The following is a 14922-nucleotide window of genomic DNA, read 5'->3' as shown; positions in this document are numbered from 1 at the left end:
GCTAATAGCCAGCTGTGGAATCCTGCTGGGACATGCTTCACTTGCCACCAGGATGTACTCTTTGCTCAGACCAAAATCTGTGCAGTGGTCACCTTGTCCTCCACAGAGCAGCATGTCTGGGCAAGGCATTTAATCACACAAAGTGGTGGTCACTCTAAAATCACTATGGACAATTCACTGCAGCAGCAGTTTCCTCCTTGTACCTACAACATCTCCTCTGTGCTTCTGTTAATGTAAAATGCGAATGTCTGTACAGTGCTCAATATCTCAGTCTTCTCCCTATGGTGACAAAAAGTACCTTTTTTTTTTTTTTTGGTAAATAAATCACATTTTAAATTCTGATATCCTGGGTCTATGCAATGATCTCTGCAATGAACTATGCAATGATCTCTGCAATGAACTCTGATCAAGTTAAGGAATGTACTGTACATTTTAATGGTACGGGCTAGGTTAGTTTTATATCTGACTTTCCTTATATAAGAATGATAAAGCTGCTTCGAGGAGTTTGAGGATATGAGCCCAAGAACAAATAACTTGTATCAGAATAAAATTAATTATGGAAACGACTCATAGATTCCTCTAAAACAGCGACTGGAAAATGAATTTAAGCTTCTTTTACAGATAATTTTTTACTAGACTTTTAAACCAGGCTTTCAGAAAACCTTTTGTTTTGTAGGATATTTCACGTAGGACTGCACAGAATTACCCTGCCCCTCTGGTTCTCTTCCGTGCAGCTGTTTATGTTGGCCTCTTGCACAGATGAGACACGGGACTATATAGGCCTCACACTCGTTACATCCATTGCTACCACCTACTGTGGTCAGCTGTATGCATTATTCATTCATATTAATAAGTATTAATACCTTTTATTGTTGGTTTTTTTTTTTTGTTTGTTTTGTTTTGTTTTGTTTTTATAATTGTAGACCACTGAGTTTGATTCTTTCAGTCTTGCAAAGATCTTGCCATCCTATGGCTGAAAGAATGTACTACTAAAAGGCATCCAAAAGACACTAGCTATCTTGGCACCTAGTGGAGCTAACTTTCCAGCTGCCAGAGTTTTAAGTGCTTTATCTCACACTGTTTTCATCCAATAACTGGATTTTTATTAACTGGGTATTGACCTTCTGAAGGCTCAGTACTTTGTGTGAGGACGAACTGCCTCGATACTGAATACCACCTATGAAACATTTACTTTTTCTAAATGCAAAGAATTGTCGCTAAATAAGTATCACTAAGTGATTATTCTAGATTACTCTACACCTCCTCTAACTCCTGATAGGATTCAGTTACTCAAATCCTAAATAATTAGCTGCAAATTCTAGGTAAAGTTGCTTGCCTTTAAAGTATTCTATATAGACTTTCTTCTTGTATATATTTTTTAAGCATAATTTCCATTAACTCCTGCTTTTAGTCAGGCTATAAATACCAGAAGAACAGTCTCCCTCCTGGTATTTTGGCACTTCTGTATCTTCTCATAGCCAGAAAAAGTAAGTGGAGAGACATGAAAATGAAAAATCATGAAAAAACAAAGAAAAGGAGAAAAAGTTAACTGAAGCACCCTATGATTTCCAAACAAAAGTTACACACCTCTGGATTCGAATAGGCTCCCACCCATTATTTTGTTTGCTTATAAACACATTTATTTCAAAGCAGCAGTGAATGTGTTACTAAAACTTGTCTAAAGCTTGTCTCCAAGCCTGGTCCTTTGGCAGAGTTTTTACCATTATTTTGGCACATGACTGCAGCATACTAACTCCTATTTCACTTTTACTGAAGGTGGAATTTTGTATTGAAATACCTGACCTGGGATGTTCTGTAGTTAAATTTAATCCATCAGCTCTGAGCTTATTTGTCTAGGATTCAGATAATCTCAGTTCAATTCCTACCTCCTCCACAGTCCCCTTGTATGAGTCTCACAGATTACTTGAGTCATGCCTCAGATCCATTTCTGCATAAAGACTGCAAGATTTTTTACTCCCCACAAGTCGTTATGCAAATAAATCAATAAATCCTTATGAGATGTTTCCATACCCCAGAGGTAAGTCACAGGGTATATATTATTGGACTAACATATGATTCCAACACCAAATAAAAGAACAAGGTGTTATCATGTCCAACCTGTCTCCTTTCTTAAACTTCACAAATTATTTGAATCAAGTTATTGTATTCAAATGTTGGATTAAATTCTGATTTAATCATCTGCTCCAAGCCCAATTCTCCAACACAAATCTAAAGTCGATTTTTAATTTTAATAAAATCTAAGAAAAATCAGAGCACACACACACAGAGGTGCTCCAAGATAAAAACAATGTGGGGGAATACCAAGCCATTGCTATTCAACTTTCTCATTCAGTGCCTCCAGCGGAATCCAGTGCAACCACCACTGGAATATGTGCTCCTTACCATCAAATATTAGTCACACTTGAATCCTACACTATGACCATTCAGGGTCAACTCATCTTTAAAGATGACCTGTCTACTTGGCACAGCTATCTGAAATTATTTGTCAGCAAGAACATGATGGGATCCCTACTCTTTGTCAACTGCCTTTACTTTAGGGAGCCAGGAAACACATTTTCAAATATGAAGGTTTCTAATACCAACAATTACTTCGTAAAGGAGGAAGATGCATGCAGGTTCACATTTAAGCCTAGTTGCTTTAAGGTAACTGCAGGCTGGATGGTCTGTTTGTGATACACTATGGCTTAATCAGCATTTGAACAAGGCAATGAAACCTTAGGACTTCTGGCTCTTTCTCAGAGCCCTGCCATGGTCACAGAGGTTGGAAATCTACCCTGTCTGGCTCAACATTTCCAGGTCGTGTGCTGCATGTGCCAAAATTAGTGTGAACACCCTCTTTATGCTGATTCACTATTAGTAAACTGAAGTATGATCTTTGTGACACTGACTCATGGGCATTGTATCATACTTCTGAGGCAGATCTGTTCAGTTCAATGGGACCAACACAAAAATGGCAAGGCATCTCCATCAAAAGCTAGACCTGAAAGAATGATTTTAGGTTAGGGGACGGATGTTCTAAATAAACAGCCACGACAAAAAGGAAAACTGCATCAACTTCCTACTTGTCTATCGAGGTCTTTTTTGGTTCTTTTTCATTAGATGTACTTAAGCAAAGTCTTTTATGGATGATATTCCTAATCTTTAAGTGTCTTCTGTTGTCTCAAAGCTGCCATGAAAAGAATACTTATTCTTCTGCTTCCCCAAATAGCAACAATTGACACAGGCTGTTTATCACAGTATGAAATTCCCATTTAGGAACAGCCTTGGTCTTCTTTACATATTTCCTCTCTTACCTCACATCTTGTAATCTTCACAGCAGGCTCTGCTTATACACTTTGCATTTAGTCTTTTAATTCAGCTCTCTTTGTATTAAATAAACTCCTTTCTTGATGGTTGTTTTTTGAAATCTCAGTAGTATCTCATACAGGGAGTTTCATTTTTTGGTCCCCCAATTCCACTGTTGCAACATCTATAATAATGTTCTGTAAGCTGTTAAAATTATCTTTAGCAATTGTATCAATTGGAATTTGGACTATCAAATAAAATAACGGTTTTTAAAACTTCCTTACTCCAATTTTCCTTTGCACTCCTTGTTTGTTTTGACATGGTTTCTGAAGGTCATCCTAACCTTATAGAAGAACCAGACAATCTTAATTATATTATTTTTTATTTCTTTACTGAGTTGAACAGCTCCCCATAATGCTATAAAAACCTTTCTCACAGAAAGCTGCCCTTAATCTTCAAGAACGGAAACAGTATATTTGCAAACTAATTTGTATTTTATGCTTTTAAAATATGCTGAACTGATATCTCTGGAGGCTGGAGTCTGTTTACACACAGAATAAAGACATAAGAGCAAAAAAAAAAAAACAACTGCAGAAGCTTCCCATGGCAACTTGCCTTGAAGCTGTCTTTGAACGACCACCTCGAGGGGTGACAGAACATTTCAGCTTCTGTGGCTCACTCAATCCTGTGGCCTTCTGTTGAGGCTTCTGATGAAAGAATACAACTGTAATGTTGTTTTCTCATATATAACACCAGTCTAATATGTCTGGTAGGCAGGTCACTGAACACCCATTATGAGGCAATGACTTCCAGTTGGTCACTGTACATTTAAATGTCAGATTTAATCTTTAAAAGCCTTCACTGTGTTGGTGAGAATAAAGTTCTGTCTCTCTGCAGATCATCACAGGAACTCAGTCATCATGTACTTACTGTACATAAGCTTTCAGTAGTCCATTTCAGCTCCTGCTGAACAAATTCCTTCCTACTAGTTCTCAGTCAGCTTCAGTCATATCTGGATTTATCAGTGAACCTTCACATCTTCAACTAACAGATACAGACGTTTCCATCTGTCTTTTGTTGGATGACTCACTGCCTTATTTCTCCTCCCAATTTATGGTTCTGCTGATTGCTCTGAGAGTTCAAACTCTTCCACAGCATTAAGATCTAACTAAGCTCTCTGCATACAGCATACAGTCACATTTCTCAACAATTACAAAAGCTAAAATGGCTAAATGAACACATCAAAATATCTCATTTTCCCATTACAACTACTTATTGAAATTAACAACCTCTTACACATTTCTGTTTCTGTTTTCCCTTAGTTATAAATGACTTGAGTAGCACTTGATTTTTATTTCATATTTTGATGTCTTTGTCTATGGCAAAAAAAATAATCCCTTGCCCATGAGATCCTTCTACCTAAACCATGGGAAACGTATACAATGCATATAAGTCTGGGTTTCTCATTTTGTTGAAGACACAGAATTCAACTCAGTTTCACGAAAACCTTTGCTGAATTTTAAGTGAGCATTGCAAGATTTCCACTTTTACACTGAAAGCAATTAGACATGTGCAACACGATGCACAGAGAAAATCACTCCTTACAACTGAGTTTCACTTTGATGTTCACAAATAGATTTAATACTAAGCAAAAGGATGCGTATGGAAGCCTGAAGCCTGAATTGCATTGTATTTCTACCAGGGAGATTTTCTGCTTGTTTAACGCATATTTTGCATTGACAAAGGCTGGTCTCTGCTCATTTCCTGGAGGTGCCAGACTACCAGTCCAGTTGAGTGTATTTTACAGTTAAACTACCTCATTTTTCATCACTAAGGTACATTGACTATCTATTGCAGTAAAATAGTTCAATTAAGACATTCTCCTTTCACACTTTCTTTCAGCATACGTCAGCTAAAAGAGATGCTAAACTACTGAACTTAATGTTTGTTTTGAAACTGCCTTTTAATCCACTTTAGAGCCTCATCCAGATCTTGAAGAACAAACAAGCAAAAGAGCTGGAGTCTATCATGATTAATTACAGTGGAAATCAGTCACAGCCTAAACATTTACTAAATGCTTAATCCTTGTTACTGTTTTCACTGAATAAGGATAAAAACCAACTCCATGGAAAAATATATATTATTTTTATTATCATTATCCTTTTTTTTTTTTCCTTGCAGCAAGTGTTTCCTTGGGAAAAAGGTACCTGGTAAAAAGCAGAAATAAGACTTGTGTGTGTGTGTGTGCATGAGGATAGTGCTGCTAACAGAGGAAATACTTTAGCACAAGATAAACCACAGAAATAGTCACACATTCATGAGGCTTATTTCATATGCACAAGCCAACTAGGGCAGTCAGCACGTGCAGAACACCGGAACTGTGTGGGGGAAGTGGGTAGCAGCAGAAGGTGATGCCACAGGGAGGTACGGCACAGTGCATGACAGAAAGTAAGACAGACAATCCAGTGTCAGCTCATTTTCTTTGCTGAAGGTCTGTCTCATCTATCCAGTGTTGCCTTTGCTTTTTTACTCTTGCCACATGCAGAACTTCCTTTCTTAGCATGTTGGGGAAAGTGAATATGCTTTCAGCACATGCTAGTTTATAGCAATCAGCTACTGCTTAGACCAAGTGTTCTTGATCACCAACTTTGTTAGAGCAATTCCACAAAAAAAAAAAAAAAAAAGAAAATCCGTGTGATTTTTCACTCACTGTTGTTGACTCCTCTTTGTCCTAACTTCCCAGAAATGCTAAAAAGATGGATGGAAAAGTAGTCAAAAAGCCACATATGTTGAATGACATTAAACATCAAAATCTTATATCCTTTGGGTACTTATCCATCTCACAGTAATTATAGCAGTCCCTGCACATACGGAAAAAAAAAAAGCAAACCTCAAAAGATCATCACCTCTTAAGCATTGCATTTTCTACAGCACAAAATCAAATTGCTTGAACTTAGGTGCCACAGCTCTGCCTTGTGGACACACTACATCACTAGACCACCTTATTAAAGTGCAACCTTTTCTTCCCATGGGAAGCTTCTCTACAACCACTTTGCAACCAAACAGCAGTTGTCATCTGTCATTTCAGGGCTGTGGAAGGATGGTATATAACACGAAAAAGAAAAATTTTTTTAAAGGTGAAATCTCTCAAACTACTTTTTGCTTTAAGATTAAATTCAGCTACAGATACAGCTATTAATCTTTATGCCAGTTCATAGTACCTTATGACATTTAAGCAACATTAAGTATTTGAGGTCCTGATCCGACTTCTCTAATTTTGAGTAAGTACTGTCATAAGAGAAACTCTAAAGCACCATAAAACATTCTTCTTCTATTACTGCTAAGGACATTTGAAGTTCCGTGGAAAAGAGTCACCCACTGCATACAACACTGTTGAAACAATAGTAGGAGGAATATATGCCAATCATAAGTATACTCTCAAACTACTACCCATGAATGTCTGCATGGTACAGGCCAAGTTCATACACCAAGATACATAAATAACGTGCATGCTTGCTTATTCTGAGATGTTTAATAGCCATTTACTCACACGACTTCCTATTTGCTCGTGACCGCTTTCTCTCTCTAGGCACCGCTCGCTGGCTTGGCACTTGGGTGGCAGACTTTACAATGCGATCCATGATCTCATCTGCTGCATCATCCGTTGCATTAGGTGAATCGTCATTGCCAGCGTTCCACGAACCGATACGGCCTGGAAAAGTCCAGCAAATGAATTGAGAAAAAAGAAAACACGAGTCTTTTGTGTTACTTTGGTTATGCAATTTTATTTTTTAGTTTTTGAGAATTGCAAAAGGCAACCCAGTCATTGCTACTTTGAACCAGCCAAAGTAGAAGATTCTGCATAATGGAGAATATCTTTAAATAATACCCTAGACTCTCTGCTGTATCAGCAGAGAATGGAGAGCTCAAATGCAATTACAACTTTTGATTCCCTTTGGCATTCGAGTCTTATTCATGACCATATAACTGGCAACTGTCTGCTAAAGATTGTCTAGGAGATGAGAATTCCTGGAGTATTGTGTGGCCACATTCCCCTCTGCTCCTATTACACATTGACTAGAAGACAGGGTGCATGTTAGGAATTGATGAAAATCAGCAGGACAGGTCCTTTTTTACCAAAAGAAGGAAACAATCTGTTTCTAAGCATCTGTATCACAGGCTTGTGCAAAGAGGATATGGAAAAGAGAAAACATGTGGTTAGACATATCTAGTTTTCCTTTTCACAAGAAAGAATTCACCTTCTCATCACAAAGCTGTATGTGTCCTGGCACAACTGCACGTACGCTGCTATGAGCAGAAAAGCAAGAGTCATTGGCAAGCTGAAAAGCTAAATAAGCAATTTTGGTTAAAACCACAAACAAACAAGTGAGCCATGTCTCCGAACCCAAGTCTCTGGCACTGCTTACTCCTCATAGCTGTGTGTCAGACACATCTTTTGGTTCCTTCACTACAGACTCCTGTTCCGCATGCTTTTTGTTTTTTGAATAATTTGAAGGCAAGTATGTATTGAGGACACTGACAGTGAGCTTTGCAAAAGAGTGGGTGTGGTAGAATTGCAAACAGCTAAAAAATTACTGGCGAGACCGCTCCATATCACATCCATGATGTCAATAAACAACAGCTTTGATTAGCACTTTGTTCTGCTGCTTTTCTCCTGGCTCTCGTCAAGAGCATTTCTATTATGATAGTGCTCCTGACAAGCTTCTGTCTGGCTCACCCTTCCTCTGCCTCTGCTATTCTTCAGGGGAACACAAGCTGACTCTCATTATCAGGACACGCTGCTCGTTAGCATTCAGTGGATTACTTCAGCTGTTCAGCTTGTTGCAGAGCAGCTTGAATTATTCCATCTTCATACTTCAGCTAGTTGACTTGCTTCTGAAATTGAGGCTGTGAAACCTCTAAATTAGACAGGATCAGGGTTTAAAACCTTAATAAACTACACAAACACACACTTAGTGGTGAATGCTCTGGCCATGGTATCAGTGCCATCAAAAAGAACCAAGTAAGTTTAAGATATCTAGATGTGAGGGAAAAGAAATATGAAAACAGAAAAGTAGCAACTTAAATGTTGGTGCATTCCCCTTTATTTCAAAACTATCTTCCAGGTAGCATTTGTATGGGAAGGGGTGAGGGGAAGACGACAGAAAATGAACTGGTGAGCCCAGTCTCACCAGTTGACTTAACAACAAGGAAGTGGTTTAGAGACTGCCCTTCTGAAGAGGTGTATCAGTGAATCATGCCTTGGACAAGAAGCAAAGATAGTTCATTGCCAAAAACGGCTGTACCAGTGAACCCTCCTTTTAGAGTATCAGGTGCTGGAAACAGCAGATTGGTTCAGGTTTTCATTTCCTCCATGTAAGCTTTCAGAAATTACCCATGCTGACATCGGAAACAGCAGAGCACTGTGGAGCTCAGAGAAGGAGGTATCTGTCGGGACAGCAAGGAGATGCAGGGCTGTCCACAGATTTTTTTTTATGTCCCCAGGCCCCACTTAATCAAGTAGCTTTACAGTTTAGCAGGGGAGATTTTAAAAGCTTCATTGTCTTTTTCCTGTCCCTTTTCTCTCCCATGATTCCTAAAATGTTGCAAGGCCCTTTCTCTTCAGTTTGAATTACTACCTTCTAATGCTTCTGTTGAAAATAAGGAGAAAACTACATCATGAATGCCCCATTTTGAAAACATGAACCATGAATGGCCCACAATGAAAACAGGAATAAAAACTGCGGTGTGAGTGGGCAATCAAGTTGACAGGGGGAGAGGAAACAACTTGCGCCAGCTTGTGCTCCCAACACCCTCCGGCTGCAACCCACACCTTAAAAATTTAGGGAAAGTACTCTGCCTCCCCATGCCCCAGCTCACCACCTCCAGCATGGAAATACCACCGGGGTCTTCTGACCCTTTCTGCTGGGAGGGCACTGCCAGGGGGCCACCACGTGTGCTCGGGTCACCCTGAGGCTGCCGTGCCACCAGGAAGGTGGCCAAGAAGAAGCTGCTGGCACTTACCCCGGCTGGCCCGGCTGCGAGTGCGAACCCCTAGTGCCGTGGTGCTCTCCCCGCCGACACAGGAGGTCTTCAGCACGGCCTTCATGTTCTCGTGCTCCGCAGCGTCCTCGGCGTACTGCAGGCCCTGGGGCTGGCCCTGGGAGGGGGGCGAGGTGCTGGAGAACTTGCCGGACTGCGGGAGGAAAGAGGATTTGTTGTTTTAACCAAGAAAGCCAGCGTTGAGACTGCAAGTTGCAAGGGTGGAAGCCTAAATCCTTGTCCTTGCAGATGGGGTTGGGAGTACAGATAGTCCCCAAGGAGCGCAACAACGGTGGTTCCTCTCCCAGAGCACACACCACGAGCCAAAATACACCACAGCAGCAGCAGGGCATGGACAAAATCAGAGGAAAAATGGATGCACTAGCTCAAACTTTGTAATTTTGGTCCCCTCTCTACGAGGACAAGGTACAAAGCAAAAGCTTGCTTTGAAACCTTTGACCCAGGCTGTGTGTCAGATGTGACATTGAGGGGGACAGCACAAGACCTGACACAAGTAAATTGTTTTTTTTTTTTCCTGTAGCATCACCGTCCTGTGACACGGCAGGACTGGCAGGGTGGTCTGGGGACAAGACATCTCCCTCCTGCCTCTCTGCATTGCTCCACAGAGAGCTCTCACGCTGCTCTAAAACGCAGATACGTACAGTAAACTTAAAATACATCACCAGTAATGCTGAAAAAATCCCCAGTCCCAAAACACCCAGCCAAATTATTCCATGGCCAAAACACAAAAATTGCAGTCAGCAGTTAGAAGAACAAACAAAACCTTAGAGAGATTTTGGAATCTGCCCTCTGCTTCCCCGGCCCACCCGTGACTTCGCTGTCACCACAACAACGCGAACAACAGCGGCCGAGCTAACCGCACGCACGCAGCGCCCGGGAGCGACAGCTCTGTGTCGGTGGCTGAAAACAGCCCCCTGGAAAGGCAGCCAGGTAGATGACGGGAGAAACGGAGGCTTTCTAAGGAGGGCAGGGGTCTGCAGCGGTGTGCTGGATGTGGGAGGCGGGGGCTGCTCTCCTCCTCCGGCCTGCAGTGCTGGTACTCTCCTTATTGCTCTCATCTACAGAAGCACGACAGCACATCTGAAATACAGCCCCAGCTGCAGAAAGGACAGGCTCTCACCAGCAAACAGGCATCAACAGATAATAATACCCCTCAGTGTTTTCAGTCAGATCACTTATCAGAAACTCAAGTGTTTTTTTTTCTTTCTTTTAATCTTTCTTATTCCCACAGATCCAGCAAAGATAAAAGGAGGCGTGCTGCACTCTGTTCCTCCTCTGCATACTAAACAACATTACTTATTAACTTGACGGTATCAAGCCAGTCAGCTACGGCGATCCAAACCTGCAGAGCCTCTCTTTCAGAGAACAGCAAATTGAAAGAAAAGGCTCAGGCCTAATTTCAGAGCTTTGATCAAGTCCTCCTGGGTTGTTAGACTGCAAACTGAAAATATTCCATCAAGAAATCAATGACAGGATGATTTTATGCTAACATGATGACTTTTCAGGGTAGGACAGCCAGCTGAGTAGCAAAACACTAATCCCTATAAGGCACTAAACTAAATATACCAGTGTGATACTTAGTTTTAATACTGAGAAGTTTGTTTTGTTTTTAAAATATTAGCTTGCAATATTTTGATGTGGAGTGTGCAAGTGCTAGAATATTACATGTGAAATTAAAAGACATAAAAACAAAACAAAACAAAAGAACCCCACCCAAAATTAGAGAGAAACTTCCGTGAAAGTACATGCAGTTTTTGCACTAAGAATACTTATATTCAATGGGTTGTAAATGTAATGAGTACCACCTTAGAAAAAAACCACAGGATTCACATAACTGTTAGTATTCACACATTAGTTAAACTCTGGCATAAAAAATCTAATTTCTGTAATTTTGTTTCTGCAGCCTAAGCTACACAGCATAAACCATCACTAGGGAGAAGCTACATAGCCAGGAAGCTTAATTTCACTTCCTTAGTTTTCAGGCATTGATGTAGATTAATGCCCAAGCCCAAACCTCTTGAGCAAATGTTGATAGTTCTTAAGTTATTTATTCACTCCCTTATTAAATTTCAATGTCATCTTCAGGAGCAATTTATGATAGATGTATGAACTAGTCCATGGCTTACCACTATGGTTCCTGAAGTATCTTGTTCACTTTTCATACAGCAAAGATAACCATTACAATTTGCTTTGCATCCCTATATCCTGATGCTTTTGAACACTTTATAAAATAGTTATAGTTGGGCACACACGGATTAATAATGACTATGAAATTATCATTGAAATCCTTAGCCCAATGAAACTGATGATCCCCATAACATTCAGATATTCAGATATTCACTGATATTTTAGGTAGTAGAGCTACTTTGCAGTTTAGCAAACAGACACTGATGAAAATAAATGATGAAACTTAAAATTATTAAGGCCTCAGATCAAGATAGCCCTGTTCAAGAGAGCAGGTATGCATATGGTTAAAGCTGACTGCAAAAATACACTCTTAACGATAGAGCCAAAAAGCTATGAGAAAAATGTCATGGTTCATAGTTCCAGTTGAGCAGATGGAGTCGAGCAGTCCATACTATCTGAGTTAGGAATTAGATGTCACAGCACACAGGGGACATGGGAATGACATGCTCTTTCAAAGAACCATACCTCGGCATCCTCTTCTTCATCAGTCTGCCACCGGAAACAGAGGACAGGGCAGAGAAGGACAAACAGCAAGATTTAGGAAGGACAGCATGGCCAAACCACAACAAAATAAGAGGTAACCATGGTACTGTTTATGCAGTTACAGGAGGCCATAAAAACACAAAACATATAAGGAATTCATTCCTTAGACAATCAGCTGGCTAATGTCTTTTAATTAATGAGCCACACTATCCTATTGTACACAGAACAGACTGTCACTGTCAGTAGGACAGGGTTTGAAATAGAATTTCCTGGTTTTTCTTAGAGAAATTATGAACTGAGATCATCCCTAAACCATCCCATTTCTCTCCCTTGAGTCATGCTGTGGCTTGCCCACTTTTCACCTTGTGGAAATTGAGAGCACTAGAAGGGCTCTCTCCTTTTGCCAGCTCTGTTCAGAACAGGGAGGTCCTTTCTCCCAGTGCAGAGGTCAGCTTCTTGGCAATTCATTTTCTCTACACTTAAGTGCTTGCTTTAATTCTTTCGTTTAAGCTGCCTTTAATATTCAAGTTTCAATTTAGCAGAGTACTAAAATCAAGTGCTGAGCAGTCTCTGAATATGCACTAGAAGTTTTTCAGTAGCTGGAAATTACAGACATGCAAGTAACCTTTGTCATTTAGGGCTTTTACCCTCTGTGACAGCAGGCATGTAAAATTGCCTTGACAGTTCCGTTACATAAAATGTAATGGGCATATCAAAATATTACTGGATATGGAGTGTTTGTGAATTTGGGAGTTTACAGGGAAGTAGCAAAGTATTTAGAGCTGTGTTCCCAAGTGCCTGGGGAATTCTTCACCATGTTGTACAAAACCCCACATAGATGGTTCCCAGAGTGAAGCAGTTTCTCAAGTATCTAGGCTCCTTATTTCCATAATTTTCATTTAGACTGTTTATAAAGTGTAAACATACCCTAGAAATTTGATGCATCTTTTTATTTTTTATTTTTTTAAGTAGCATTCCATCAATTCTATTCCCCTGCCTTGTGTTACTAATATATATTTTCGACCTTATCTCCATCTCAACTGTGATTTCTGTCTGGGATTGATACATTCTGTTCCAGAAACATTCATCATTAAAAATGAAAGCCTGATTTACTTTGGCCCTTAGCTTAGTTTCAGCACAATCTCCATAAGAAGATTAGTTGTGAGAGTGCTGTGCAGCACATTAACATTACTTTTTAAGGATATGTTTTATTCAAAGGGTGAGATGTCTATTTTGCTTTGGACGCAGTGGCACTGACAGTAAGACAAGCAGATATTTTGCAGAGGGACCTCAGCAGGTATTTCCCTTTGCATTATGAAAAGATCCATTTGCTTTTTCCACCCCCCGAGGGGTGGGGAGTCACACCGTAAAGCTATTCTTCTGAAGGCCGCCACTGTTTACTTTTTGGCATGAATAAGAAACAGAAAGGAGAAGAAAGGGAAGCAAGAACATGTTTGTATTCTAACCCATATGCAAACCTATCTAATAAATAAAAGGCAGAAGGAGAGCGATTTAAGCTTAAAAATATGCAAAGGCACTCAGGAAAAGGTACAAGAACAAAATACACACATTACAGACTGCACTCCAAAGCAAAGTGTGTTTTCTTCTTTACAGGGAAAGTCTCAGTTCCTGGCCTTCCTGACCGTTTAGTCTACCTAACAGTAATTTGCAGGGGACTTATCTTAAGGGCAATATACTCCTCTGGCTCTCAGGGCATTACCATTTCTCTTCCCCCTGCTCTGGATGGAAGGGGCTCAAACCCAGAACCACTGTTGTTTGACACCCATAACTACTCAGGAGGAGTGGTTCAAGGTCCCCTTCATGTTTCCACATCTGGAGAGCCATCTGCCCCCAGTAAATCAGTAAATACAGAGAATAGGACCCAAAGTAGCAAAAAAATTAATCGAACTTTTTTTCCAGGGAGGGAATCTGCTCTCACCCAGCTGTGTACCTTCTGCCTTTCCTTCTTCATTTCATCATTGAAAATACGCTGAGAAATGTTAATAAATTAGGAAAACTTTAACAGATGTAATATTACCAAAAAGCACTGGAACAATATTCCTATACTAAATACCTCCTGTCAGCACAAGATGCTAATTTTAAGAAAAAAAGGCTGCTCCATTCTTCTGTCATCCAATACTGGACGTTGCAGGACAATTTGCAGAGCTTCTCTCTCTCCCTCCCATTTTTCCCTTAGGCTAGCATTCGTATATGGTGGATTTGCCATTTAAAAATATTATTTCTGTTACATAGTAATTTTGGAATTGAAACTCTCAAGTATCATAAAAAGCAGAGCTTCATAAATCTGTGAGACAGATGCTTATACTACCTACTATTATTAAAAATCATTAAAAAGCTCAGACTCATATCTATAATTGCATTTCTTCCCTCTTTTGCCTGCTTGTTATTTTTAGTGTGCCTGAAATAAGTGACTGCTATCACTGGCTAAAGCCAGATATAAAGTTACACAGACCAGGCAATCTTCCCTGTGAAACTGTGGCAACTTACTGTTCTTCTCTTTTTCCCCTCTGCTCCGTCTCTCTCCTGCAGACAACTTTCACTGAGATTTAAACTGACAGTGCCCAGTCCATTTCAGCTATTAAAGAGCACATAAACATAAAGATCTGCGGTAAAAGGCTAAAATAAAAATGGAAATATTCCTCATCGTGCCTGTTTCTCAGCCCTATTCCCTGCGAGGAGTTGCTGAAGCTGATGAAAGTTCTCCATGCGAGGAGCCAGCAGACTCTCTCCATGCAAAGAGCCAGCACCCCTCTGCCTTCCAAGTCTGCAGGGGGCTGAGGTATAGGCGAGATGTGCCTTCCTGTCGAGGACTGGGATGGTTCTGGCTCACTCCTTTCCTGTTTTTGCTAAAATCCCTCTTCT

At 40.3% G+C, this 14922-nt stretch overlaps 1 protein-coding gene across 10 annotated transcripts in view; it reads right to left on the bottom strand.

Annotated features, from left to right (window-relative positions):
- FHOD3 (formin homology 2 domain containing 3) overlaps positions 1–14922 on the bottom strand; it is a 418783-nt gene that overhangs the window by 13552 nt on the left and 390309 nt on the right. For 6 of the 10 annotated variants that reach the window (XM_068671118.1, XM_068671112.1, XM_068671114.1 and 3 more), the window contains 3 exons: positions 12022–12045; positions 9331–9502; positions 6857–7018 (listed from right to left, as the gene is read on the bottom strand). In XM_068671118.1, the coding sequence (XP_068527219.1) occupies positions 6857–7018; positions 9331–9502; positions 12022–12045 (358 nt within the window). Of the gene's footprint in view, positions 1–6016; positions 6055–6856; positions 7019–9330; positions 9503–12021; positions 12046–14922 lie in introns of all 10 variants that reach the window. The other 4 variants (XM_068671113.1, XM_068671120.1, XM_068671121.1 and 1 more) reach the window with 2 other exon arrangements.

This window comes from Anas acuta, chromosome 2 (assembly GCF_963932015.1).
Source record: "Anas acuta chromosome 2, bAnaAcu1.1, whole genome shotgun sequence".
NCBI classification, from domain to species: domain Eukaryota; kingdom Metazoa; phylum Chordata; class Aves; order Anseriformes; family Anatidae; genus Anas; species Anas acuta.
Note: the sequence above shows the minus strand (reverse complement) of the source record. Positions and strands in the feature narration are given on the sequence as shown.